This window comes from Corvus hawaiiensis, chromosome 6 (genome assembly GCF_020740725.1).
Source record: "Corvus hawaiiensis isolate bCorHaw1 chromosome 6, bCorHaw1.pri.cur, whole genome shotgun sequence".
Taxonomy (NCBI): Eukaryota; Metazoa; Chordata; class Aves; order Passeriformes; family Corvidae; genus Corvus; species Corvus hawaiiensis.
The window spans coordinates 63,916,254-63,943,263 of record NC_063218.1 but is presented as its reverse complement, the minus strand read 5'-3'; the positions used below and the strand labels follow the sequence as shown (position 1 = coordinate 63,943,263).

The window sequence follows — 27,010 nt, the reverse complement described above, 5'->3', positions numbered from 1 at the left end:
CATAACCAGGGAGAAAGTGTTTGCAGTGGAAAAGGCAACAAGTGTTAGAAGAAGTCCTTAAAATGCCACTTATTTAATCCTGCTGGTAAAAGAATCTCTGTTTCTAGTGAAAACTGATGTCTCGGTTTCCCAACCGTGTAGCAAATATAAAATGCTTTCCCAAATTTAGCTTTACTCCCAATACACCCTTTGGCTTCCTGCATTTCTGATTGAACTGGTACTCTGTTTCTTCATTAAGCTGTAAAAGTCACAGTTAGTCAGTTTTGCCCCTGAAAATCTATGATGTTGACTTAGATGTAAAGGATTCTCCCCTTCTTGGGGAGCATTTAAATGTCTTGTCTCAGAATTTTTTAGTAAGAAAGCTGGACCTAAGTCTTGGTAGCTTGAGGTGTCACTGATGGTGTGTTTATACACCAGCTCCAACTGAATGTTTTAACCAAAATCTTCAATTAAGCAAAGCATGCAATGAAAGAATTTGAAATAAGACTTTTCTGGGTACATGGAGAAGTTTTAGTAATGAGAAAAGCCTGTGCACAGATCCCACGAAACCAATATTAAATGAGGGCTGGTGGCAGAAACTGTGATGTGCAGTGGCCTGGTAGTGAATTATGTTGATGTTCCTCATATATTTTGAAAGCAACTTTTCCAGGGAAGGAAAGTGATGTGAATAGAGTGTGTCACTGAGAACCATGCTGAGTTTTGATTAAGTCACATTTTGATCAAAATTGATGTGTATCAACACTTTCTCGTCTCCCTGCTATTTTCAGATGTTTTACTGTCACACAGGGAGATGTTTTTCAGTTGATCAAAACCCAGTGTACTGAGTTCCTCTGCCACAGAACATTCCCACCTGAGTCTTTCCCACTGCCACGCTGCAGATGGGGAAGAATGGGACACCTGCTCCTACTGGTCACCTCCTCTCCAGAGAGGGACTTTCAAAAGATCTGATCTGATCAAAAAGGAAGCGTAATAAAACCTGTGCCACGTGCCAGCCTCTGGATTACTCCCAGGGCATGTCCTTACAGCTTAGATATTTCCAGAGAGAGTAATTTTTAACCAGGCAGGTAAGTGGCCTGGCCTGTGGAAATCTTCCAGTAGGTCCTTCAGAGCAGCTGCTTTCCTCTAGGATGCCCCTCAGAGCATGGCATTGCTGGAGCAAGCTCAGCAGTTTGGCCCCTTAATTTAGCCTGGCATGTGTTCGTGTCTGTGGCCATTGCTTCTGACAGCAGTTTTGGAAGCCCAATCCGAATGATTCTGGCTGTACAAAAACATCCTGACTTCTGAGATGATCTCTATCCAAGTAGATAACATTCTCCTAGGACCTGACTGGGTGTAGTACATTGCTGTTAGTTTTGTTTCTGTGCATTACTTCAATGATGCTGCCATCAGTGCGGTGGAGCGGACAATTTCTGTCTTCTCCAGGAAATACTGGGATATGGTTTTCTGAAGCTTGTTACAGCCTGAAAAACATAAGCCAGATGATACCCATTCCTACTGCTGCTGCTCACCTACCCTTGTTACCCTCTTCAGGTTAGACCTGGCAGAGATGAAAAGTTTCAAGTGGAATGGCAATGCTTTTTGGTAGACAGGCTTGTCTGCCTCTCTGCTGCAGGTTACAAGGATGTAATTCCTATTGGGACAAGCAGGATGTGCCAGCCGTGGGATCCTGAGGGAAGAAATGGAACTGTTCCACTTGCCATCATCATATCTCTGAAATGGGCCTGAAAGCTGCTTGGGAAGACACCACTTCACAGAAATGTAATGCTTTTCCTGCTTTTTGCTTCCAGCTCTGTTCCATCTCCTTGGATCCATTCTCTCACTGTTGGAAGGCACCGTCTCACCAGGACAGAGGAGCAGGCTCGTGCTCGTGGGTGCCTTTGGAACCGCTCCGCTTGTGGACACAAGGTGAGGTCACAGGGGGCACAGAGGCTTCTCATGGGGAAAAAGCCATCTCAGGGTCAGCACTGCATATTGCTCCTGGCCTTTCACCCCACAGGAGCTGTCTCACACCTGTGGATGCTGGTTTTTCCCTGTTTTCTGCAAAACTGAACTGAGCTCACCATTTTTCGTGGTGTTAGGGAAGGCAAACATGCACCACTTTGCCATCAGGGTCACGTTTACCTGGTAGTAAGGATCACCCTAAATGAATATTTGAAAATGTTATCACGGAGCAGCTTAACTTTTGGCAAACTTTGCTTTTCTCCTCTGGCCTTTGCACTTGTACAGTCAGGTCTGAAAATTGTGTCACTGTGAATGCTGCTTCCCCTGTCAGTCAAGGAAACTGAATGTTCAGGATAAAGCCAAGTGAAATTTCTACACTTCAAAATCCAGGGAGAACACTTGAGGAATGAAAGTGTTTGTTTTCCCTACTTGGAGGCCCTCAGCTGGTGTCAGCAGTTCTGCTGAAGTTGGTTATTTATGCCAATATTCAGACTTCAAAACTGCAAGTGTTAATGCAGAGAGCAGCCCTTAAATGCCACATGGAAGAAAATATGTCAAGGTCCCCGAAAGATTCAAACCAAAAAAAAGTAGTCCAAGGTAGTATTTTGCTTTTTTATTCTCCTTTTTTCTGTTCCCTCCCTATGATATCCCAATTACACTGTATTCCCCATTTTTCTCCTGAGGAGAGTGGTATTTCCCACACAGCTGTGTGATGTCAGTGCAGTGCCTGATATCCCATGGAGCTGGGTCATGGGACTCTGTTTCTTTGTTTTCCAGGGGATGATATTTTTAATCCCAAATGTGTGTATGTCACACTGTTGGTGACTGGTGGCTTTTGCACTTCCCCTTCTATAGAGGACGTGATCTTCATTTTTAATGAGTTCCCGAAATAAACACCTTCTTCTGTCTCAAAGCAGAAAAGAGAAAAAGGAGCCTTTTCAAAGTTCAGCTGAAAACTTGAACATCTCCTTGAAATTTTCTCTCCTGTGGTAACCCACCTGTTTGATATGGCTTTCTCTTTTGTTAACAAAGCTGGGCTAAAACTTTGAGGATTACTCTGAAACTTTCCTCCCATGAGACTTCAGATTGACAAAGAAGATATAAAACTTCATTAAATTAAACTCATCAAACTATTTATTGCTTCCCTTTTTTTTGCAAAGCTCCCTTACTTGCCAAACCAGATGGGATAAAAATACAGTGCAAATTATGCTGAATGCAGCAGCTTGGCTCTCACTAATACCCTTTTAGGAGAAAATACATATTGAATTTTTTGGTACAGTTTGCTCATGTTTATGTCTTTTATTCAGAGTGGCAGAATATTGTGTAGTCCAAAATGACATGTGCAGTAGTATATTCATTTAATTGCTATTTGTTGGTATTAAAAGTCTATCATTTTTAACCTAAACTGAAAAGAATATCCTGCTGAGATCTTCAGATATCAACATTCCCTTACTGGTCATCCAGAAGTGTGAAATGGTCCTATGAAGTGTAATCTAAATAAAAACTTCATAATTTATGCTCCGTATGAGTGTAATCATTAACCCAAGCCTTGCTCCACAATGTTGTTGCAATTTCTGTTTTCATTTGTTTTCTTCTTAGCCCTCTCAGCATTTGGCTGCAGCTGAATTGTTTATGAAATTGCTGTTTAGTGGTTCAGCTTGTCTCCAGTCTGCCAGCTTCTGCTTTGAAAATTACTTAGTCTCTTTTTAAGATTAAAAACCTGCTTGAACTACATGGTAGTTTTAGCTTTTCAGTTTGAAATTTGGATTTTTTTTTATTTGTTTGTAAACAGTTTATTCTACTGTACTCTCTCAGTAAGTAACTATAAATGATAAATTTTATTATGGCAAAAAAATATATATTTAAGTTAGGCTTTAGTTTGTCTTACCCACAGGACTGACATGCAATTTATCCCAAGTGAAAAAACCCCAACCCACTTTAAGTGGTCTTTATAAAGCAGTTTATAAAGTGCAGTCAATATGAATGAAAATTGGTCTGATTTTATTTTTTAAAGTCTATACTGGATGAGTATCTGATGCTTAAGGAAGGACTTTCCCAACAGGGCAAATATGCTGCAATATCACGGAGGTCGTGGATTAAGTTGGGAACCGTTGTTCATTGAGCTCTGCACCATGAGAGCTGAAAGCTGGAATTTGTAGTTGGAATTTGGGTTTAAGGTTTGGTTTAGAATGGATAAAGTACATTTTTGCACAGTGGATGTTGTACTGTGTGGGCTTTGCAGAATGTGACTACAAAGACAAAGCTTTTGATAAGGGTAAGAGTCTTCTGGGAGCAGTGCAAGGAGATTTCCACTGCTGCTCTCTGAGCAGGACCAGGGTAAGCTCAGACTGCTGCACCTGAGAGCTGCTGAACTGAGGAGTGTGTCCACCTCAGCCTTGCTGTTCTCTGCTCAGTGTGGAAGGAAAACCTCAGCAAAGCTGGCAACAAAGCACTGCCAGCACAATGGCTGTTGGAAGGCTCTTAGGAATTGTGCTTTATTTGGGAGAAAGAGAAATTGACTTTTTTTGTATTTTCTCTCTATGAAATGATGCCTTGATGGATGCCAGGTTTTCAGAGCTTCTAGGAAGTCCAAAAATAAACCTCAGTGCATTGTGGGGAAACTTGGTAAGCTCTTAATAGAAAACATTACATCTCAGGTAGGACTTCCACTGATAAGGTTGTGTTCTAATCTGTTCACAACATTGTTTGCAAATTGAACGATGGATAATGAGCATGAATAACCAATTTGCTAATTGTGCTGCTAACAGGTTATTAACAGCTGATCCTGTTTGCGCTAAGTGATGATACTTGTTTCAGGTTGCTTCCTATTGTGTTTAGCAGTATTAATGAGGCACACGAGATGCTCATGTGATTTGTCCTCTGAAGGATCTCCCAGTTTGTCTGGGGTTGGTAATGCCATCATGTTCATGATGCCAATAGGAAAATTATAAAGATAGGGCTGGTTGGAGCTGAGATGCTGTGGAGATGCAGCCACTCACACCACGCTGCTGTCCAGGCAGGAAAAGAAAAGGGCTGGGCCTGAGTTTCACATATTTATAGCATGATTTAATATATTTGACTTTGGTTTTTATTTCTTTCCCGACATCCCAGTTATTCTTGTGAATGCAGCATGGAAAACTGACATTTGCACAACACTGTCTTTCTGGATTGGGAATAATTAGCTCCATTTCCAATGCTGTGTGTTTGGAATTGGTTTTGCCCATGTCACTTCATGTTAATCAACCTCCTATTCAAAATGCCTTTTCCTTTCCCAGTCCTCTCTCTCCTGCTGCTGCCTGTGACCAGCTTCTCTCCTCCCTTCAGCTTTCTCCCAAACCTTGTCAAAAGTTAAGCTGGAAACACTTGGAGAGTGACCTAAGCTTTGCTATTTGCTGCAGCTCCACAGACAACCCCTGGTTCCTTCCCTGTAGGAAATGGGACCCAGAGCTGTTCTTTGGAGGAAGAGCACTCGTGGGAATCCCCTGGGATAGCTCAGGATGGTTGGGCTGCTCAGATCTTACTCTGGATTATTGCCAATAGTGGCTTTTGCAACTGTTCTGTGCTCCCTGCTGTTCTTTCTTTCTTTCACATAACCAGGAAAGCATTCTCTGTCACCTGGAGATTAAAGAATTGCTTAATGGAAGCCTTATACATCTTCCAGCAAATGAGTGTCTTTGTATTTCACACACACAAATGTGCTCTTTGAAGTTCCAGGGACTTTCTCTCTCTTTTATTTTTTTTTCTGTGGTGCACCTTAGAATTGTGTCTCAGGTCAGGGTGACATGGTGCACATTACTTTTGCTTTGTTCCTCACAGTCACACACCTTGTCTTTTCAGGGCGAGGAAAGGAAGGGCTGTTTCTCTCTGAGGTTGCATTTGAATAAAAATACTCTGTTTCTCAAGGTAGTGATCACTCAGAGGCTGCAGCTACCCTTTGTATATTGAATTTTTGAGTTCACTTGCCAGGCTGCATGGCCATATACTGCTTAGGGGCATATTAACATACATTTTTGCAGCATGGAAGGTCAGTTCTGCACACAGCAATCTCCACGTTTGTAGAGCTGCTCTAGTGATCTTTAATAGCTGAGTGTCTTTTTATAGGTGTGTATGACTTCTTCAATACCTTACTTTTGGGGCATAAATTTTCTTAGTATTACATTATTTCACAGTTTTTATGGGGTTAAGCAAACAACTCTGTGGATAACAAAACTAAGTCACGTGGGCAAGACTGACTAACCTGTGCCAGGGAAGGGAACAAACTGAATAGAAGAAACACATGACGAAAGACAGAGTGGCCCATATTTGAAAGTGACAGAAAAATCTATGTGCTTTCTTTAATTGTACTTTGTGTACTCTAGGCAGTGCCAACTTTGTACAAATGGAAGACCTTAAATTGCATTGATCAGATGAGAAGGGATGCAGTGCTAAATAAACCCCCTGTGGAAAGAATAGGTGGTGCTCTGTGCAGTAGATACTTATTGGAAAATCCAAACAAATAAATTGATGCCTGGCATAACTCTGCTGCAATATGTTATGTGAGCAAGGAATTTATATCTGTGGCTCAGATGCTCTGCTGGTATTAGTAAATGAAATCTCACTCTGTGGTGATTCAGAGAAGGGACAGCGTTTTTCACTTCTCCCCAGACCTTAAATTCAGCACTTTGATTCAGCACCCAGAGCCAGTACAACAAGGAGCCTCAGTGCAGAGCGAAGCCAGGGCAGGGCTGGCACACCAGAGCCAAGCTCATCTCGCAGCACTGGGGGTGTCACAGCAGCGCAGGTGACACTCTCGGGGGATGATGTGCTCAGCGGGGGGCAGTGTGCGTGACACGGCCCTGTCTCACGGCTGCTCCACTGGAGACAGCTGGACTCAAGTGTCCTTTACATGAAATGTCAGGAGCTGCCTTCTTGGGCGTTTCTTTTCCAGCTGTAATTCTCCTGTAATGAGCATTTCAGCAAAGGTAAATAAGTAGTGCATAGTTTGCTTGATTGGCATGGGTTTTATTGGTCCAGCTTGAGCTCTCCCTTGAGATTTGGGTACATCTGTCAGTTTTATTCTCTTTTCTCCCACCCCTTTACCAGGGATGTATTTGCCTGGGAGCAGTGGCTTCCCTGGGGATGCTGGGTTGTTAAGGAGACTCAAAATTTGTACCTGCTTGTTTTGAACCAAGATTGTTATCTTAATGCATTGCTTGAATGTGGCTGTCCAAAATGCACATACGCTTATTAATTTCTAAGTTGTGAAAGCTTCTATGTTCTTCCATTTGTTGTGCTTCCAGCTTCCTTGAATCTTGGTTGTTGCTATCTGTGCTCCTGAGGGAAAGAACAGAATCCTATCTCATCTAGGACTGGGTTAGGAGTCCAGGTCCCAGATCCTTTTGATCTGAAAGAAGCTGAACAACCTGTATTTTGACAAGCAACCTACAATTTTTAAGGTGTGTGTGCTTTTCCCTTTGTGTTACTCGTTTTGCTTATAATTTTCTCCATGGAAAACCTGTGTGCCATCACCTTAATTAGGCCTGATGATTTTCTTGAGATCACACGGCTGCAGCTCTTAACCTTTGTGGCTTGTTATGTGTGTGGTGTTCTCCTTGCTAGACCTTCACCAAATTTTAGATTAGCAGAGATGTTTTCTTTATTACTGAGATGACTCTCGTAGTTTTAGTAAGAATGGTTCAATCTTCCAGGAGAGACTGATACACTTATTTGAAAATTATTTGAAATATTGCACTTTAAAGTACCTTGCATTTCTCTTTCACTTAAATACTGCTAGTGATATAAACCCTTTTTTAACCCAATGCCCCCAAATACTAACAATCCTGTCCACTTTCACCAACCTGAATGGGCTGCCAAGGAACTGAACAGGATGGGGTTGGGTTGACCTGTGTGTTCACTCCAGTGGAGCTGCAGGCAAGACGTGGCAGCTGAATAATTCATTTGTGAGCAGGTCACCAGGGCTGTCCTTGCACAGGTCAGTCACGATGCTGGGCTCTCTCCCCCTTTCATTACTTCATCTTTCATCTCTCTCCACTTAGCATAGCTCAGCCAGCAAAGTTAATAGATTCCCATCTTTCACTAAAATTCCTGTCTTGAAGGGGATGATAAAGAAGCAGAGGCTGCAGCTGCCCTCAGTGATTTGTGATTTATAACTGAGGGGAGAGATCTCCCTCCTGTTGTCACAACAGTGACAAGTGTTGCCACAACGCAGCAGTGATTGTTTAGATGGGACATGTAAATAAAACAGAGCCATCTGGACTGCTAAAAACACAGCAAACAACAGAATTCTGCTACTGGGAGTGGATTCAGGCTGTTTCTCCCTTTTAGGTAATTGGAATCTGTGGATTTCTTTCACTTCTTGGAGGTATTTTTTCTTTTGGTTAACAGCTGGTAACATTTACAACCCTTGGAAAGTGCTGAAGTCTAAAAAACTACCAGCCCGCCTTTTTTGGGTACATATAGTCAACAGGTTTTCCTTTGAGCTAAGGCTCAACATCCAGTTTCAGGATAGGTAGGAAATGGGTACAAGTTTTCCTGTGAATCTGAGTTTCAAAGTTCTCCACCTTCTCATAGAACAAGAGACCAGAAAATGTTCAGTGCAAAAATTAGGATTGAATTCATTGAGTTGGACAGAACTGAGGAGTTACATGAAAAATTACATCCAAGGCGAGCACCTGCAGGCTCCTTGGAGAGCTTTTATTATTTAGCAGTTATCAGGGATTTCTGCAGTATTTGGGAAATGAAATAATTATGAGCCATGAATTGAGGCCACATTTTTCTTTCATCACTGATTGCTGATAATTTGCAGTAGTCCTTACTACTTTAAATATATTGCCATTTTATGTTTAGATAAGCATAGGAAGGAGGGGTTTTTCATTCCATAGCTGAATATTTGTTTAACCTACTATGATCAGGCAGCCAAAATGCAAGATCTGATGTTAAACCTATCTGGAATTATATTATTAGTTATATGTTGTGTCTTTAAGTGCCTTCAAAGAGGCAATGTGGAGGACTGTGGAGATTCTCTGTCTTTAATGTATATAAAATTAGCAGTGCATATTTATATTGTTGGGATTTGGACTGGAATTACATTCTGGGATTTAGTTTTTTGCTGCTAGCGTGAGCTTGCTGCCATAAGCAGTGAATAATCTGAAGGCACAAAGCATCTGGCGCTTCTGAAGATCATTCTTTGCTACCACACAATATACAAGCATTTGGGCCATTATGTTTAGGCTGCTGAGGAAAAAAAGATGAGAGTAGTGGAGCATAGCAAAAACACCAAGAGAGACACAAATATGTGAGTTCATTCCAGCAAGTGTTTGAGCAGCTGTAGACTTCATATTTAGTTCTGAAAAGGTCCGTGTGGAATTCTATTCGGAATTTTAAATATGTGGCCAAATATGGTGTCTCCTGATGAATACAATAACTATTTTTCCACTTCCTTGAACAGTTTTCCTGTTTCTGTTCGCATTTCCACCTTGTGACCAGTCTTTGTTTGCTCTGGCTTTACATAATGGCCGGATTAGCTGATGGTAGCCTCCCAAAATCTCAGGTAGCTCTTCCCTTGCTATGCTCATTTTTCAGCTCATTGCCTTGTTCTTTGCTGAGCTGGAATCAAATCAGGTTTGGTTATTACAGCTCTCCCAGGCAGGATTTGTGCTGGAGACACAAGACTTGGTCTAGTGCTTCCCTCAGTATTTGAGCTCTCAGTTTAACTCGGGGGAAAGGGCAGAATTCAGTGTGTGTGTGTGTGTGGGGGGTCTATTAGTGCTAAAGACATCTGGGAGTCTCTGAGAATTGCTAAGCTAATGGACTGCCTGCAGCCTGACAGTGCAAAGTGCCTTCAGCTCCCTATAAATTACATGAGTTTTCTGTTAGAGCAGCAGTCAGGACTTCCATGCAGCATAACTGGCCTGGCTTTAGCAGGTTTTTAGCTAAAATGGGTCATGTTAAGGGTTCTGTAGTCCAATGAGCTCTGCTGGTATTCATGTTCTGCAGACATCAGGTATAAATTACCTTTGATTTCAGAGGCTGCTAGGAAAAATATGAGCCAATGTGCTACTAAGAGGGTCCTCAAGGTGGATGGCATTTTTATGTACCTGACGACAGAGAAAACAGGATGCTCTGATAGTGTTTGTGTTCAGAAAGGTTAGGGTTAAATGAATGAAATGTGCCATTTGAAGTTGTATTAATTTAGGCGTGCTCATCCTGTCACTGAATGCTCCCAAGAGCTTCATTTTTGAGTGTTACAGTGTATCCCTTTTCTGTGCCGTCGTCATAAATTAGCAGGGATGGATGTTTCTCTGTGGCTGTGCAGGCATCTGTGCTGATAAGCTGGCTGGTCAGCTGGGAGCCAGCTCAGAAACAGAAACTGGGAATTCTCTGGCATTGGAAGGGAATTAAGAAGTTAGGCAGAAATATCCACTCGAGATTGCTGATAGGTGATTTTTCTTCGATGATGATTTTTCTTGGCTTGTGTGAGTCAGAATAAATGCATGATGTAGTTGAATTTATTTTTGGTTAGTAACTTTTACTTTCCTAGGTGTGCACCTGGGCCTAGAGAAACACCCCCAAACAGGGCTACCTTCCTGCACGGGAAATTCCTTGAACTGTGAAAAAAGGAACGGGAAAATCTTGACATTTTCATTCCGCTTGCTAAAATTCATCCAATTCTTGGAACGTTTTGTCAATTTGCCAGATCTGGGGGAAGGTTTGCCCTGTGTCAGATCTTTTGGGAATGTTCCCTCTGCACCGCAGTGGTACAGCACGGGCTTTCCTCCAGCAGTGGCAGCAGCTGGGCTTGGGAGGCAGCGTCCCGGCTGATTCGCCGGGGGGAAGAGAGCAGGGACAAGGAGCTGAGGAGGGAGGCGTATAAATACGGCACGGCTGCAGCTCTGCTGCTCCCTGAACCAAGCTACCACTGCTACAGTGCACTCTGCAAAAATGCCACATCCCTTCACTGCTCAGCACTGAACCGTGTGGAAATCACCAACTGCACTTTTTTGGGGTTGGCTTGGAGTTACCCTGGCTTTTTATCGATTGATTTGATCAGGAAAACGGCTTGTGGGAGTGTGCTGTCAGCCTTTCCTCCCTTCCTTATCCATCTCCTTCCACTTTCCAATGGCTCTGGAATTTACTACTGAACTTCAGCCAAAGTTTTTAAAGGATCAGAAATCCCTGAAGTTTGTTCCTACAAACATGTTAGAAATGAGTGATGAGGTGTAGGAGAGAACCCCACTGCAGCTCCCATGGAGGGAAAAGCACGTTGCCTTTCGTGGTTGGTGTTTTTCCTGAGGGATGAGCCTGTGCATGGGCCCTGCTGCCTTGCCCAGCCACACATGGAAGCGATGTCTGGAAGGGAAACCTCCTGCAGTAGGAAGTGCTGGGGATGTGCAGTGACTGAGGATTTCACAGCACAGAGATTTATTTAGGGATGCATCAGAGGCTCTGAGACAAAGAGGAGCTTCTGCTCAGCTGATCCTTTGCTTGATGAGAGGGAAAAGCAGGATCTGGGAGGGGACTTGGTTTTTGTCTGCCAATGGGTGTTAAGAGAATCCTTTTGCAGAAACAGAGAGGGCAGTTGCTCACTCTTCCAGTGGCAGTGTCTTTCTCCACTGTGTAACATACCCAGTCTCATTAAGAAGCCAGGATTGGCATAATTTATTTTTTCCTATGAATTTGCAGTATGTAAATACTCTCATTTAAAGAGCTTTTCCCAGCTCTTGGCAAGACATGGGTTTACAAGTTGATTTGCTTATCCTTAGGGTTAGCTCTGGACAGCACAGTGAAAAACAAGTCAACATCCAAAATGCAAAGTGGAATCATGCAGCTGGGTAAGTTTTTGTAAATAGAAGAGTTTGGCCTCCACTCAGAAGAAACAGCTGGCATTTCCCTCTCTTCCACAATCAAGTGCAAAGATTCCGTGCAAGGAATTTATTTGTGTAGGGTATTTAGTAGCTGAATACTTAACATTTATGTTCCCTCCATTATTTTTGTTGTTTACCAACAATGTCCAAAATATTTGCCTAAGGTGCAAGCTGTTGCTGTGGCCTTACCTTTATTCAGTCTTAGCAATATCTGTCCCAAATTGACCAAGCTGTAAATCTTCCTTAAATGTAGCAAAGCCTGGTCTTGGAATATGTTGAGCTGATGTGTCAGCATTTGAGAGCAAATTTGGAAAGTTTTATCTCTGATATATCCACTCCCAGGTTATTCTTCCTCTCTCTGGTTCCATTTAGAAACTGAAAGCTGGTGTGTGTAAGAGAGTTCAAAAGTAGAAGCAGTTTAACCCATCTCAGAGATTAAGAAACCTGTTAGGTCAGTTTATTTTGCTTTACTTTCAGTCTGCTGACTTCTTTTCTTGCACAGATTCTGGTTTTTGCGTTGTGAGAAACAGCTGTTGAATTTTTTACCTACCTTTCCTGCAGCCCCAGTGGTCATGGAGATCACATTTTTATCTCCCACCCTAAAAATGCCAAACCTACCAGGTTTAATCTCAAATGCAGCTGGCACTGGTACAAAATACAGTAATTCAGTGTGGGAAATGTCCTTCAATAGTTCTTTTGTTGCTGCTGAAGGAGCAGAATCACCCAGGTGCTGGAGACAAATTTGCAAGTATTTTCTTCCTACTCGGAACATTTTGGATAGGAACGTTTATTTTTAGTGAAGTATGTTGAAGTCTATCTTTAAAATAACGAATGGGCTTAAATACACTGAAAGTATAACAATCCAGCAGTATTTTCTGATGGAGACCCATACAGCAGAGCACAACAAGAAGAAGAGTTTGTCAAACTTGCTGTTGCAGTGGAAATACCTGGATTTTCCCTTCCATTTATATCTCCATAAAGAGGAAAATACAGAACAGGAAAGAATTTTGTTCAGCATGAGCTTCTAGCCATCAAAAAAGGCAAGGAGATTCGAATCCAGTCATGCACACTTGGGAGCACAGCTGGATATGGATGCCTGGATCCATGCTATGCCCAGAGATGGACTGTGGTGCTCAGCACATGTTTGCTGGTTTGGGAATCCCTTTGGGGGCCTGCAGACAGCAGACCCTAATTTCAGGATCTCAGCTGGACTTGTGGGGAGCAAAACCAAGCATCTTGCTGCTCGTACTTGGGCTGTTCAGCAGATGCACATTCCTGGGATGCTCAGAGCTTTGGCAAGACTTAAATCAAGGAGATGTTTGTGGGAAACAGCGAGGAGCACCTTTCACCTTCTGTCAGATCTGGCCTGAAATGATGTCGTTCTTGATAACCAGAAGAGCCTATTTTTGTCTCAGTACTGACTTCATGCTGCCAGAAGCACTCTGGAGAGAGTGAAGCCATGGCAGGCTCTGCCCGTGCAAATATATGCATAATATTTAGGTTACAGTATGAGGAATACTTTGGAATCCAATTTGCAACGTAGTAAACTTCCTCTCTTCTTCTCCTAGCAAAATCTCCTTTGTGAAAAAAAAAAAAAAAAAAAAAAATCTCCTTGAGTGTTTCTGCTTTATAGAATTTAAATAGGCTGGGCATTGGGTCACTTAATTTCTTTCTTCCTCTCTAAATCTTTACATCTTTCTGTGTTTTTTTCAGGAATCTGAGATGAAAGAGAACTAGATTCTGATGATCATCTTGACATTGTTACTGTCACCTGTGTTGACAAGTAAGTGTGCCAAGCTGGTTTTGGAGAGAAAATGTTTAAATTATTTGTGTCAGGTGGGCAAACCTACAGTTACAACCCAGGACCTCAGTGCTCGGTTGTGCTGGATTCTGCAAGGTGAGTGTTTCAACAAACAGATGGTCAAAAATGCTTCAAAAATCTGCTTGATCTCCAGCAAGGAAAATGTTCCTCCTTCTGCTTTATGGTGTTGGGTGGGTTACAAAAATGATCTCCGAGCAGAGGAATTTGCAGCTGAACTGCAGCCTGGAGTGAAGGTGGCTGGAAGCTCTTGTTGACTTTTATCATCCTCCTCCTCCTCCCCAAAGTAGCTGAAATATGAACTAGCAGGTAGACTGAAGTCATCTTGTGTTAGACGTGACAACCCCCCTGTTTTTATCTAGGAGCAATTTATTAATGAGGTCCCTGCAAATTTGCAGCTGATATTAGAACTGGATGAAGAATTTCTTGGCTTTTGTACTGTCACACAGTTAGGTGAGAACTGATGGACTCGAGCCTCTTGTGATACAGCACAATCATGCTTCTTTTATCTCTTTTACCTTACCTAAATGCTGCATTTTCAGTGTTTCCTGTTAATAAAGACTTCTAGTCTCTACATTTATTATAAATGTCTTTATCTTTGCTTTTCTCTGATTGTTTCAAAACACTGTTCAAAAAGTTTTGGCAGCACCCTGGAGATGATTTAGAACTTCTTATGCAAAACAATTTCTTGAAGTAAGGTTTTTTTCTTGGCTTCCAGTTCAATCATTACAAAATAATTAATTGAAACATGAAACTCAGAAATCAGAAAACTAGAACAAAAAGGACACTGGTTGAAAATTAGGTTTCCTTTGGTAAAGCCTGATGCTTCTGTATGATCTGAAAACTAAAAACCTCATTTTCTCTGTGATAAGAGGAACTGAAGGTGCCTTTTCTTGCACTGGCTGCTGCAAGTGCCTGTGTCAATGTTCATTTATGAACACAGGTCAAGGATTAGATAGTGAACCCTAGCAGTGCCTTTGGATGAGCACTGGAAGGAGAGTGAAAATACAAAAATTATGTAAAATGCATAAGATGGACTGCTGTAAAGTGTGTGGTGACATGGAGCAGTATAATTTGGAGCAGTAGTCTGTAAAAATGGAAAAAGGAGAAGGAGATGTAAAAAATGTGTGTGCCTCAAAGCTCAGTCCAACAAATTTCTCTCTTATCGGGGCATTTAATAATTGACTGTTTGCCTCTGTGGTAGGGCCACTATCAAAGATAAACACACCAATCTGAAGAGAGAGGTGCAGAAACAGGTGTGCAAATTTGGGTTTTAAGTGTTGTGTTTGACAATGTGTTGAGTTGGTGGGAATAACTGTGTTCTATTGGCTGAAAGGTTTAAGTTTGCAGAGACACCTTCCACTATCCCAGGGTGTTCCAAGCCCTGTCCAACCTGGCCTGGAACACTTCCAGGGATCCAGGGTCAGCCACAGCTTCTCTGGGCACCCTGTGCCAGGGCCTCAGCACCTCCTGAGTAAAGAATTTCTTCTTGATCTAAATCTCTCCTCTTTCAGTTTAAAGCCGTTCCCCCTCGTCCTGTCAGTAGCTGCCTGTGGAAAAAGTCACTCTCCCTTCTTTTATATAAGCCCCCTTTAAGAAGCATGTAAGAAAATTCAGCTGATATGCAGAAATGGTCACTCTCCATGTGACTGAAAAACCAAGGGGAGAAGAGAAGTTTGGGTTTATTAAGAACTGCAGAAAACTTTTGAGGTGAGGCAGCTAATGATGGCAAGTGTGAAAAAAACCCCAAAACCAACTGTGAGGGAGACTAAATAAAAGGTGTGGGAGAACATTAAGTAGACATAAAGCCTAACAGAAAATCTCTTTTAAAAAAGTATTTCTAGTTTTATGTTAATGCTGAAAAGGGCTTTTCTCGTGCCAGCTCTGCCTCCTTCGTTCCTGCAAACACCAAAGCAGAGAGAGGGTTTTGTAAATCTCATTGATGGGTATGTCCTGAAGGATTTGGTTCATATGATGGGCTTAATTATTGCCTTCCCTGCTCAGCTGCATTACAGGGAAAGCAGAGCTGCCTGGATGCTGTTCCTCCCCTCTGACGAGGCACAGGCACAGGTAGCTCTGGCGGCATCAGCAGCAGCATCGGGAAATGAGCTTTGCATCACAATTGTTCACAGCAGCAGTGCACCTGGAGGCACTGGAGCAGCAACGTGAGGGTGCCTCTTACAGGGTCACCCCAGCCCCCAGTTTTATAGAAACCCAGGAGGCCTTCCAGGCACAGTGTTCCGGGATCACTGCTTGTCATTCCTAGGAAGTCACGGTCACACCTGGGTGTCCTTCACAAAGGTTCTGTCAAATCCTGTACTGGCAGCTGCTCTCTTGGAACATTTAATAAGATCTTTTCCTGAATACTTTCTCTGTGGCACAAACTGATAGTAGTATGCCTGGAGTGCAAGTGATGCTGGTTTTCTTATTAGGATTATTTTCTATCCTGATTCAATCAAGATATATGTATTTTTAAGTGCTTTTATATTCAGTTTGCATATCTTGATTAGACTGTGATAATTTCCATGGCTGGAATCTCCTAAGTGTGCTGTCAAGAAATTATAAATGGTAATGAATTCACTTAATCAGGACTTCCAGGAGTACAATCAACATGAAATCTAGTCAATTAGAAAGAAATCTGTTTAAAATATTTCTGGTTCTCCAACAGCCTCATTTGAGGCCTTATGTTACCTGGGACTGAGTTAGAGACCTATGCAGACAGGTAGAAAATACACTTTGTAAGGAAATCACTGTAAGGGCTATAAATGAATCCAGAAATTCTGGTGATGCTGAGGTTTGGCTTAATCTCCCTTATAAACTAAGTCACCAGATGGAGAAAAGGTATGGTACCAGCTGTAACTTGGCAGGCTGCAGACCACATCTCGCACGTCGTGTCCAGTTTTGGACCTATCGCAGTACAGGAAAGATATGGACAAACTGGAGCAGGTTCTGTGGAGGGCCACCAGGAAAAAGGGGACTGGAGTACTTGTGATGCTGCAAGGAGGGGGTGAGGTAAGCCTGGAAAAGAGCTGGCTTCATGGAGATTTTCCAGGCAGGCCTGGATGAAAGCATGGGAAACCCAAGCAGATCTTGTGCAGATTGCTGGACCTGCTCTGAGCAAGAGGTTGAAATAAAGGCTGCTGGAGCCCCCTGGTACCAACATGACTTGGTGATTCTCTGAGTCTAAGGCACAGCAAAGATTCCAGGTCACTGTGTTCAGGGAGGCTGATTTTATCTCGATTCTGCATTGAGAGAGGGATACTTCGGAAAAACAGCCTTGTGGGTATCCTAAACTCTCTCTAAATCAAAAATACTGTGAGCAGATAACCCAGGGTGATTTAGCATGCTATTTATTTTTACTATTAAATTCCAAACTAAACCTGGCATTTAAATAGCAAAAGCTGGAAGAGTTTATGAATCTGTATTTTCAGGCAACAACATACTTTCTATTTTTTGTTTCCCTTCTTTTTCCTAATGGTCACAAAGATGGATCTCATTCTGTTTTCTTCTTGCCTAAGAAGTGATATTTTATTTCTCAAGCTGTTTACTGAAGGTAATAATTAAACCTTGGTACTCAGTGAGGAAACTGGCTCTTTTAATCAGTTTAATTGGGTTGATTGCCTAATTTTTGGTTGGCTATAATTTGATAAGAATGAGTTTCTTATCTGTGTGATAAATTCAATCAAAAATCTCAGAGGTCAAGAAAATAATGTATTTCTCAGTTATTCTGCAGAGTTACTGTGCTGCCTGGGTCAGTTTGGCAGATCACTTTTTGGCACAGTTTGGCAGATAACCTTTTTAAGCCTGTAGATATTTTCTCCGGTCTGCCATCACCATCCTTCACCTAAAAAACCCTAAAGAATGTCCTTGGTTGTGCCATGAGCACAGGTTGGAGTATAAATTAAAGCCCAAGATATGCTTACCTTGGGTTGGAAAATAGCTGGGGAAGATGCAGGTAAGGTCAGCAGAGTGCCTTTTTCAAAATTACCTCTCAAAAAAAAAAAAAAAGACGGGGAAGTTTTCCTGCAGTTCAGAGAAGCCTGGAGACCATCTGTCCCTGGGAAGCAGGAATATTTGCTGCAGTCAGACACAGATGGGCAGAGGGATGGTGAGGACAAGGCACGTGGCTGTGCTTGCACTGGAGTTTGGCTAAACCAAGAGCTGCTCACCTGCCCCGCTTCTCCTCCAGCCTTTCTGGGTCACCGTTTGTTTGTTGCTTCCCCCCGGACTAAGGAAAGAAATGAAGCTGGTGTGAAGGCCAGGGAAGATCTCCCCCTACGGGGCACTTTGGCAGGGGACTGGCCCAGAGCTGCAGACCTGGAGAGTCTGAGCTCTGTGCCCACAAATCCCACCTGCAGACACCTGCAGGTGTCCTCTGCAAACCTCAAGGGGTGTTTCCTGCTGGGTTGCAATAGAAATGAATTCTTTGAAACTAAACAAGAAAATAAACCCCAGCATACACAAGGAGAAAGGGTAATTGATTTGATTTGTTCTGCCAGCTCTCAACCAAAGATAACTCATCATTTTATTAGAAAATTTATTAGAGCATCTATTTGAAGCTTTGTTTTTTTTTTAACTGGCATGTTATTCTATTGATTAAACTGAAGCAAACAATGAGACTATTTCTGTCAACACAGCAAATAAAGTGACATAGTAGCCCCCACCAGGATCACATCTGAGGAAAATTCAGGTTAAACTTCATAGCAAACTCTAAATGCTAACCTATGTGTAAGGAGGAGAGGGAATCTGCTTTATCTACTCTCAGGGCTTGATCTAATCTACATAACAAGACACCAGCAGTGCTTCTCTGTTAACATTTAGTTCTGTTTGTATTTGAATTATCAGAAAAAAATGTTTTATGGGTAAAGAGGATAGAGGTTGATAAGCATCAGATGCAAATTAACAAGCAACAAAGCTGCTTTGTCCATCAGGGACATGAAACTGAGGTAAATATGTTCCACAAGCTTTGATTTTTTTCAGACTCCTGTTGTAAATCTTTTTAAATTCTCTTATGTCCTTCCCCCTCTAACATATCATAATCTTTTTGATATTTACGTAGCTAAGTGCAAGTAGAGGCTGGAAACAGAAAGGCTGGAAGGTAAAATGGCTTGCCCTACCTGCTTCTGTTTGGTAAGGAAATTTGGTGGCACCCCAAAATGACAATTTTATCCATCTTTTTAGAAACAGACAGTGGCTATCAAAAATTGAAATGGTGTAACTGCAGTATTACTTCAAGGACATGTCATAACTACTCACATTGTAGCATTCTTGGTTTGGATAATTGAAGGGAGGAGATTTTTTCTTTCAGTCAGTGCATCTGCAGCATACTTTGTTATAGAAAACTTCCAGGGTGGGGCACCCACAGCTGCTCTGGGCAACCAGTGCCTTACCACCTTCATAGTAAAGAATTTTTTCATAATATTTTATATAAAAGCTGTCATGTTATGAAGAAATGTCTTTCTGGATCCAGAACTGGATTAAACTGGGTAAACCTGTCAATGTTTCATGTTGGCTTTTCATACCATGGCTGTTGTTTTGCTCATGAGTCTGAGAAGACACATCTCAGATTTGGGGTGCGAGTCAACTTGGGTATCTGGGACAATGTGCTTGGTGCATTTCTTACAAAGTTTTGTTGTTTTCCACCCTATTTGAATTAGTTATTTAGCTGCTGCTTATTTAGCTTTTTGTTTATCATCTGTTTAAAGTGGTTCAGAATTTTGGATCAATACACCCTAAACAGATGGATTTTCAAACTGAATGTTGTTTTTACAACTAAGTGCATGCAATTCCTGTAAGGATCTTATTTAATACGTCAAAGTGCTTATTATTTTACCATGAGTAAGCTATACTTTCCATTGCAAGGAGTATGTAAAGAATGCCTTAGGAGTACTGTTGTCTATCTGTTGGAAAGCAGAAGTCCTAATAAATGTGAAAACTAGAGGCCATGCTAAAAGCAACTGTAGAAATGAACAGAGCCTGGGAGGTACCTCTGTGGGGCTCACAGGGCTGGACGTAATTCCTTGTCTGGAAGAAGGACCTTTAAATAAAGGTCAGCCAGAATTGCACTGGAAACCTTGCAGGGGCTTAAAAGAAGCCACTTAAGAACTTATATTGCCACTGGGAGTTGGCCTTTACTGTAAACTTCCCTGTGCTGGTTAACATTTATAAATACTTGCTATGTTTCCCCTATTAATATGTTTGAATAATTTCTTTTTAAACATTTTTAACCATTCTAACCAATTTTACTGCTGCATCCCTGTGCTGAATCTTTACACCTTGTTCCTCTTCCTGCCAGCAGGTTCTGTTTTCTCATGTTGAAATCTCACTTCAAATGTTTTTCACGTTGAAATTCTACTTCAGACATTCAAAAGCTTTTTCTACATCTGCTTCTCTGCCTGTCTTCCAGCCTTCCTCATTCGGCACAATAAGTTGCTTGTCTCCTGTGTTCTTTGTACCTATCCTTCCCCAAAATGTCTCTTTACATCTGCCTGGCTGAACTTCAGCCTTTCCATGGAGATACCATGACCAGCTGAATAGTTTACAGGGTAAATAAATGCTAAGTAGAAGAGACAGAGAACAAAGGAGAAATTTAGCATCCAAAGCTGCTTGGTAACAAAAGAAACTTAAAAAACTACCCTGTGTTTGCAGAAATTTGCTTGTGTTGATTTTGTGTGTGTGCAGCAGTGATAAGGGTGAAGTACCTATGTTCAAAAATACTAAAATAAAAAAAAATTACCTTCTTACAGACGCACTTAAATCATATGATCTTGGCATTTAAGAGTCTAAATACCAAAAGTTAATGGGGTTTAGCCTCTGCTTGGCAAGTCTGTGCAAATATACATGAACAAGAGAAGTCGGAAATAAATGGCAGGTTCAACAATTTCTTCACACAATTTTCTTCTTTTTTCCTTAGGAAAAAAGGTGGGGTGAAGCCTCCCTCTTGAGCCCTTTTGCAAAACAATTTGACACCTGTGTGATTACCCCACAAAGAAATCAAGGACTGCATAAATCTGCTCTTTAACAGGGCGGTAAAAACAATCTCCTGGTGGTGCTGGTGAGAACAAATGGAAATGATCATTGACTTTGAATATTGATTTCCAATCAATAATTCAGTTTGGAAGCATGAGATGCCACACTGAGAAACAAGAGCTTCAGAGAAAAGTACAGGAGGAATTTTTGCTTGTCATTCTCATACTGTAGTACTTGTGTCAGCACTCGTCTGCTAAAATATTTATCTGTGTTTCAGTTATTTAACAGAAAGATCAAAAATACATCACCAGAAAGTGAATTTAAGTGAGGGGCCACTGAATGGGGAATAAAGCTGTAATCAGGGGGGTTGTTGTTCCTGTCTGGAGGAGCTGGGAGAACATGGGGAGCTCCGAGTGCCTCGTCTCCCCTGAGGTTTTGCTGTGGATTGTTTAGCACTCCTTGTGCATGTTCTGGCTTTATTCTTGAAGATATTTTCTTTTAGGTTTTGCATTTCCCTGGCTGAGTTTTGTGTCCGTGGGTTTCATCCCTGCCCTGGTTGGAGTTGTGGAATTTGAGTGCCGATAACATTTCCATCAGGGTCAATCAGATGGCCCTGTTTATGGAGATTTCTTTCCTGTCACTCAGGCAGTGGTGTCTCAGATCCACTTCGTGCTGGCAAACAGTAATGCTGCCTTTGGATGAAGTGGTTCTGCCCTTTTCATGCCCTGGCAGTTCACTTCTGGCCCTCTGCCATCTTTCTCCTGCTGCTTCTGCAAACATTTGCATAGTGATCCAGTTCAGAGACATGATGGATGTTGAAACTAACCTCCCAAACAAAAAAAAGCTGGAGTTTGACCTGGATCAGTGCTTTGTTCTGCTTCACTGTTCCTGTAAAAGCAGTCTGGGGGCAAGAGTGGAGTGCTTCGGGGGAGAGGGAGGGTGGGCTTGCTTTTTGAGAGGCAATGCTGGTTATTCGCAGCTTTAAAGTTGAAGTGCAGAGGGAGCTTGAACCCATCAAATTGTAAATTGCCCTCTGGAGTTAGTCTTCAATTCAAATTTTCCTCTGCACGACCTTTTCTGCCCAACTGTGGGGAGGTGTGAAATGCATGGTGTGCTGGGACTGAACCCCCCACCTTCAGCTCTGTCTGAAGAGCACTTTTGTTTTAATAGTAGTATAATTAGAAAAGAAAATGCTTGATCTTCTCCAGCATTTTAACTCAGTAACTCGTCAAGCTGGTTCTTGAGCTGGTATGTATAATCCCGAATAAAGCCATGGAATCCACGTGTTGGGAGCTCTGGCAGGTTTTACACAGAAATCCCTTTCCTGAATAGTTTTCCTTCAGAGTTAATTACTAAATACCTCTTTCTAGCAGTGACTGTTCCTCTCCCAGCAAACTTTTCTCACAGTCTGTTTCAAAGCATTACTCAGCCCGTGACAATGCCCACTCTGTATCCCAGATATTCCCACAGGTAGATTTTTAACTGGCCTGGCAACAGCAGTCTGGAGGGCTTCTCCCTGCAGGCAACAGGGCTGCTATTGTGCAAATGAGTGTTTATATAAAAACAGATTGTTCTTATCTTGACTAGGAGCCAGTGACCCCCGAATTCGAAACCTTGCTCTGAGACCTGGCCTTGGTGGCCTTGGACAAGGCATTTGGTGCTTGTGCCTCAGCTGTGTTTTAGGGACAAACAACACCAGGAGGGTTTGGTACTTTGCAGGGTCAACAAAAATCACACAGAGCCATAATTAAGCTGAAGATTTTTAAAACATGATTTTTATAGTGGGTTTATCTGATAATACATGTATGTTCAATGAAGATCCCCTGTCCAGTGTGTGTCCCTATTGATGATATTTTAAACCCTTTCACATCAAGTTTGTAATATCTAAGATACAAATACATGTAAACATATGTATTTAATAAATTCATTTTGTATAATGTTTAACAGCCTTAAAGCTCAAAAAAAAAAGGATTAATCTGTTGCTGCTCTTGGTTTTTTCCCCTGCTGTGTCTGTTTGCACTCACTGGAGCACACCTTTCACTCTGAAAGTGAGCTCTGGGAGTTGAATTTTCTCCCTTTTGAAAATCTGTGTATTGTTTAATTCCAGCCTTTTCCAATGTTCTTTTGGTATTTTTTTACTATTTTTTGGAGAAAAAGGCTGTTTGATGGTCATGGTTTGGACTGTTTCAAACTGTCCTTAATGATACGGTGGCAGCAAATGGCAGAATGAGAAATTCCAGCAGATTCTGTGAAAGCTGCGGGCTGGGCAGAGAGAAAACAAATCTAAAAATAGCATCTGTAAAGGCAAGGCAGCAGTCTGAGCTCAGCTTCTTTCATGTGGCCTGTTGGTCTGCGAAACATCACCTGGCAATAGCTCCAGAGGCTGGGTACACATCCCACTGCTCCCGCCGAGATAAAGGGCAAGGTGCTGAGGGAGAAGTCCTGTAATAAGGGGAGCATGCAGCCATCCTTCCACTCTCTCATCTTCCTCTCATCAAGGCTTTTTTGTGGCCTTCCTGTGTCAAAAGGAGTGTTTAACCAGCTGCTGCTCACGCTTGCTTTGCTTAGGGGATGTGCAGAGGCCAGGGCAGGACAGTGCCTGGAGCTGGGACACACTCAGTGTCCAGCAGTTGAGAAATGTGGACAGAGGACATGAGGTGGAGCAAACCCTGTTGGGGTGACAATTTTCATTGTGTGTTTATTGCCAAGATGATTTGACATCTGTTTTTATTCATTTACAGAGAATCTTGTAAGCACCCAGCACTTCTCTACACCAAAAGCAGCCACAAACAAGACACAATCAATTTAACTGTAGGAATCCTATGGTCTGTTGGTTTTTTTGTTTTTTTTTTTTTAAGAAAAGGAAAAAAGGCATCCCAGACAACCATGTCAGATAAACCTACTTTATATTTCAGCTGTATTGAACCAAAGAATTTCCAGCTAGGAATTAGGAACCTGGAGTGCAATATCTTCATGGGTTATACAAGTGTTAATTAGTAAGCCAGGCAACCTGCCTTATGTTCCTGAAGTAATAGGTTTGGTTGTGGAAAACTCTTTGAAATATCCTTGGGACAAAAGTGAAACAGTTCCTAAAAGATAACACCTTCCCTGTGGGAGCGGTGATAGCCAGTGTCTCTGGTTAACAGATGGAGGGATCTTCCATCTCCACACAACTTGAGCCAAACAAATTGCCTGTTTCTCCAGTATTAGAATAGTCCTGTTTAAAAAATGGTGTTTAAATGACCTGCTTCTCCCCAGTGCTGCTGGGGCCCATATCCTGTTCTTCTTGCCACTGTGGATACAGACTTTCATTATCCTTTCCATGCTTACTTGTGCATTATTTTATTTTAATATGTATTGCAGAAGATTAGCTGCCTTGTGCTTTGTTGATGAGTCTCCAAGGAGTTCTTTGTCCCACTATTCATTAAACTTAAAGGCTTGATTCCTGGGAGCTGGTTCTTCAGCTAGAGATTTCCGTTTCTTATTCTAGAATGAAATATTCCTGGGCAGTTTTTGCATGAAAATCTGCTTGCCAAAACCTGGTGAAATTTTTTCCTCCTATCTCAACTCTTGATTTGGCTGCTGTATAACTGCAGTTTACTGCTCTCTGTTGAATCCACTGCCCTGGAATGTGTTGCACTCTCAGATGGCTTTAGGGTCAGACAAACCATGTGATGGTGTTTATGTCTTTCTGCTCACTCTCACTGGCCTGTACCTCTTATGCCCTTAAATTCTGTGTATTGCCCTGCTGTATTTTGAGTTCAGGTGTTTTAGCAGTGGCAGATAAATAGAGAAACCATAGAAATGTTTATGCTTTTTATTGACTTAAGGTGCTTTGGAGAGCAGCATTAATCTACAGTTCAGTGAAGCAGCAAAAAAATGAAATACTCCCTGCAGAGTTTTCCTTTGTAAATACAGCCTTGCATTAAGCTGCTGTGAACTGTCTTGCTTTCAGATTTCTGAATGCACTGGTTTTGTCTTCATTAGTGATTTTAGCTGAGGGTAATAACGCTGGAATTATCCTTCATCAGAAACAACAATAAGGCTTGATGATGTGGGGATGTGATTCGCTGTGGGAGTGCTTGTCCTTGACCTCCAGCCTCAGGCCTGACTCACCCCTGCCCGGCCAACTTACGGGCACCTTAAAATGGGAAATGACAGTGGCAGCCTTTGGGCCCTGCTCTGGAGTCACTGCTGGGACAATGACTGGGCAGTGAAGAGGGAATGACTTCAACTAAATTGGCTTAAAGTAAAGTGTTAGACACAGTGGTAAAAAATGTTCTTTTTCTCCTTGCTGTTGTTTGACTTTATTTACTTGGGCTGATCTGGCTGAGAGACCAGTATAGAAAATGTGTATTTGGATTTATGAGTGACCTTGGTCAAGTCACGCTTCACTTTTGCTGTAATGTCTCTTTTTAAATGTGAGCTGCCAGTGGAATTGCTTGTTTTGTTCGTTTTTATTTTATTTTATTTATTTAATTTTATTTTTCTTTTAACTGATTATTTTTCATTAAAAAGCAGAGAAGTTGTCTTGGAAGATTATTCACCAAAAAAAAAAAAAAAAAAAGAAAAATAATAATACATTTTTCTGGCCTCCTAAATCTGAAAAACTGTAGGATGTCCAAGCACTTCAGAGTTTATTGTTGGTCTTTTCAGTTTTTTCCACTATAAATTTTTTTCTCAGTTTTCCCACAGAATAATAATTTTCATATCCTGGAGCAGTTTTGAGTTGGTGGGACAAAAAAAAATTTTTAACTCTTGTAGGTGGAAAAGCTCAGAAAGAAAATATTCTGTTGTTCTTAATGTGAGAGCCCTGATTACAAATGTCTTTAGTTTGTAATAAACATGACTTTTATTTTAGCCCAGTCTATATCACAGATGAAAACTGCTTCTAAACTCTGAGTATGTGTAATGGACAGATTTGGGTGGTGTTGGTTTAGAGGGATGCTGTGGGAGCCACAAACCACAGAGCAGCATCTGCATCTGTCTGGCTCCCTGTAGGATTTCATTTTCTGGTTGGTTCCACTATTTGGGAATACTGACTTTTATGAAAGACTCACCTGTGCAGATTCTTGATGTACAGGATGATGTTAGTTTAGCACTCTTATTAATTCCCTGAAATGTCTTTTCACTGGGAGGAGGAGGCTTCAAAGCCAGACCTAGCTCTAAGTACAGTTTACAACAGTGCTGATTAGCACAGGACTGGGTGATTATGCTGTTTTTTCTGGATCCTTTGGGAGGTTGGGTGTGCCTGGGAAGGAAGGTTCATCTTCTTTTTTATTGCTCTTTTTTCCTTGTCCTACCCTTCCTCTTCTGTAGTAAATTGGAAGCCAGAGTTATTTCCTTTACACTCTGCCCATCCACACTATTGACAGAAAGAAATAAAAGGAGGATAAACCATAAAACTTCCTTGTTAAATGCATGTATTTCCAAGAAGAAAAAAACTTGTAGCTGATTCATTTTGAAGACTTGAACTGTAACTTATTTTCTTCTTTTTCTCCTTTGTATTGGCAGGATAAAAAACTTGAACATGCCTCGTAGCCCTACATCAAGTGAAGATGAAATGGCACAAAGCTTCTCTGACTATTCTGTTGAGTCTGAATCAGACAGCTCCAAAGAAGAAACTATTTATGACACAATTAGAGCAACTGCAGAAAAGCCAAGCAGCAGAATGGAAGACAGTCAGAGCAACACTTTAGTGATTCGAATTATCATACCTGACCTGCAGCAAACGGTAAGGCAGAGTGCACTGCAATTAATAAAAGTGAAAGTAATGATTAGCTTTGCTGGCTTCAATGTGCAGTAGATCTGTTCCTTTTTCTTACTTTCTTTTCTGACATATTACAGACAAAATGCATGTTTTCTTTTAATGTCTGTACTATGTACTACCCCAGTAGTTTATCTGACTGGTTGCCTGAACTGAAGGCACCATCCCTTCCAAGAGAGTGGGTTTAGTGTGTTAACTTGATAAAAGCCATGATCATAAAGCAAAATATCTGTCTGATCTGCATTCAGAGATTTTGGGTAGAAGAGAGAGAATTAGGAACCTATAACCTCATCAGAAGATGCAGATTGAATTAAAGAATCACATGTTAACTCTATGAAAGCCTCATATCTCATATATATATATGGATTGTCTAGTTCCTCTTCTCATGAGATAGTTTGTGATTGACACTAGACGGGTGTCCTGCAAGAGGTCATCAAATTCTCTCTCTTTACCATATTTGTTGTCACCCTGCCACACAAAAGACACCCCTTTTAGAGACCCTGTGGCTTTTAGAGTGTAAAGATGAGGACAGAGAAGCACAAATAAACCTTTCCTTCCTCCTTTGCTGCCTTGCCTTTACTACAGGGTGTTATTTCTCAAACTTCCAGTGAGGGAAACCAACACAGCTGCTGTGATAGGAATAACAGTGTC

General features: G+C 41.7%; 1 protein-coding gene across 8 annotated transcripts in view; it reads left to right on the top strand.

Annotated features, from left to right (window-relative positions):
* Positions 1–27,010, top strand: part of SHANK2 (SH3 and multiple ankyrin repeat domains 2) — a 279,072-nt gene that overhangs the window by 5,462 nt on the left and 246,600 nt on the right. For 7 of the 8 annotated variants that reach the window (XM_048308457.1, XM_048308455.1, XM_048308456.1 and 4 more), the window contains exons 2-4: positions 1,788–1,905; positions 13,518–13,587; positions 26,107–26,326. In XM_048308457.1, coding sequence (XP_048164414.1) covers positions 26,123–26,326 — 204 coding nt within the window. In that variant the 5' untranslated portion in view covers positions 1,788–1,905; positions 13,518–13,587; positions 26,107–26,122. Of the gene's footprint in view, positions 1–1,787; positions 1,906–7,220; positions 7,377–13,517; positions 13,588–26,106; positions 26,327–27,010 lie in introns of all 8 variants that reach the window. The other variant, XM_048308453.1, reaches the window with a different exon arrangement.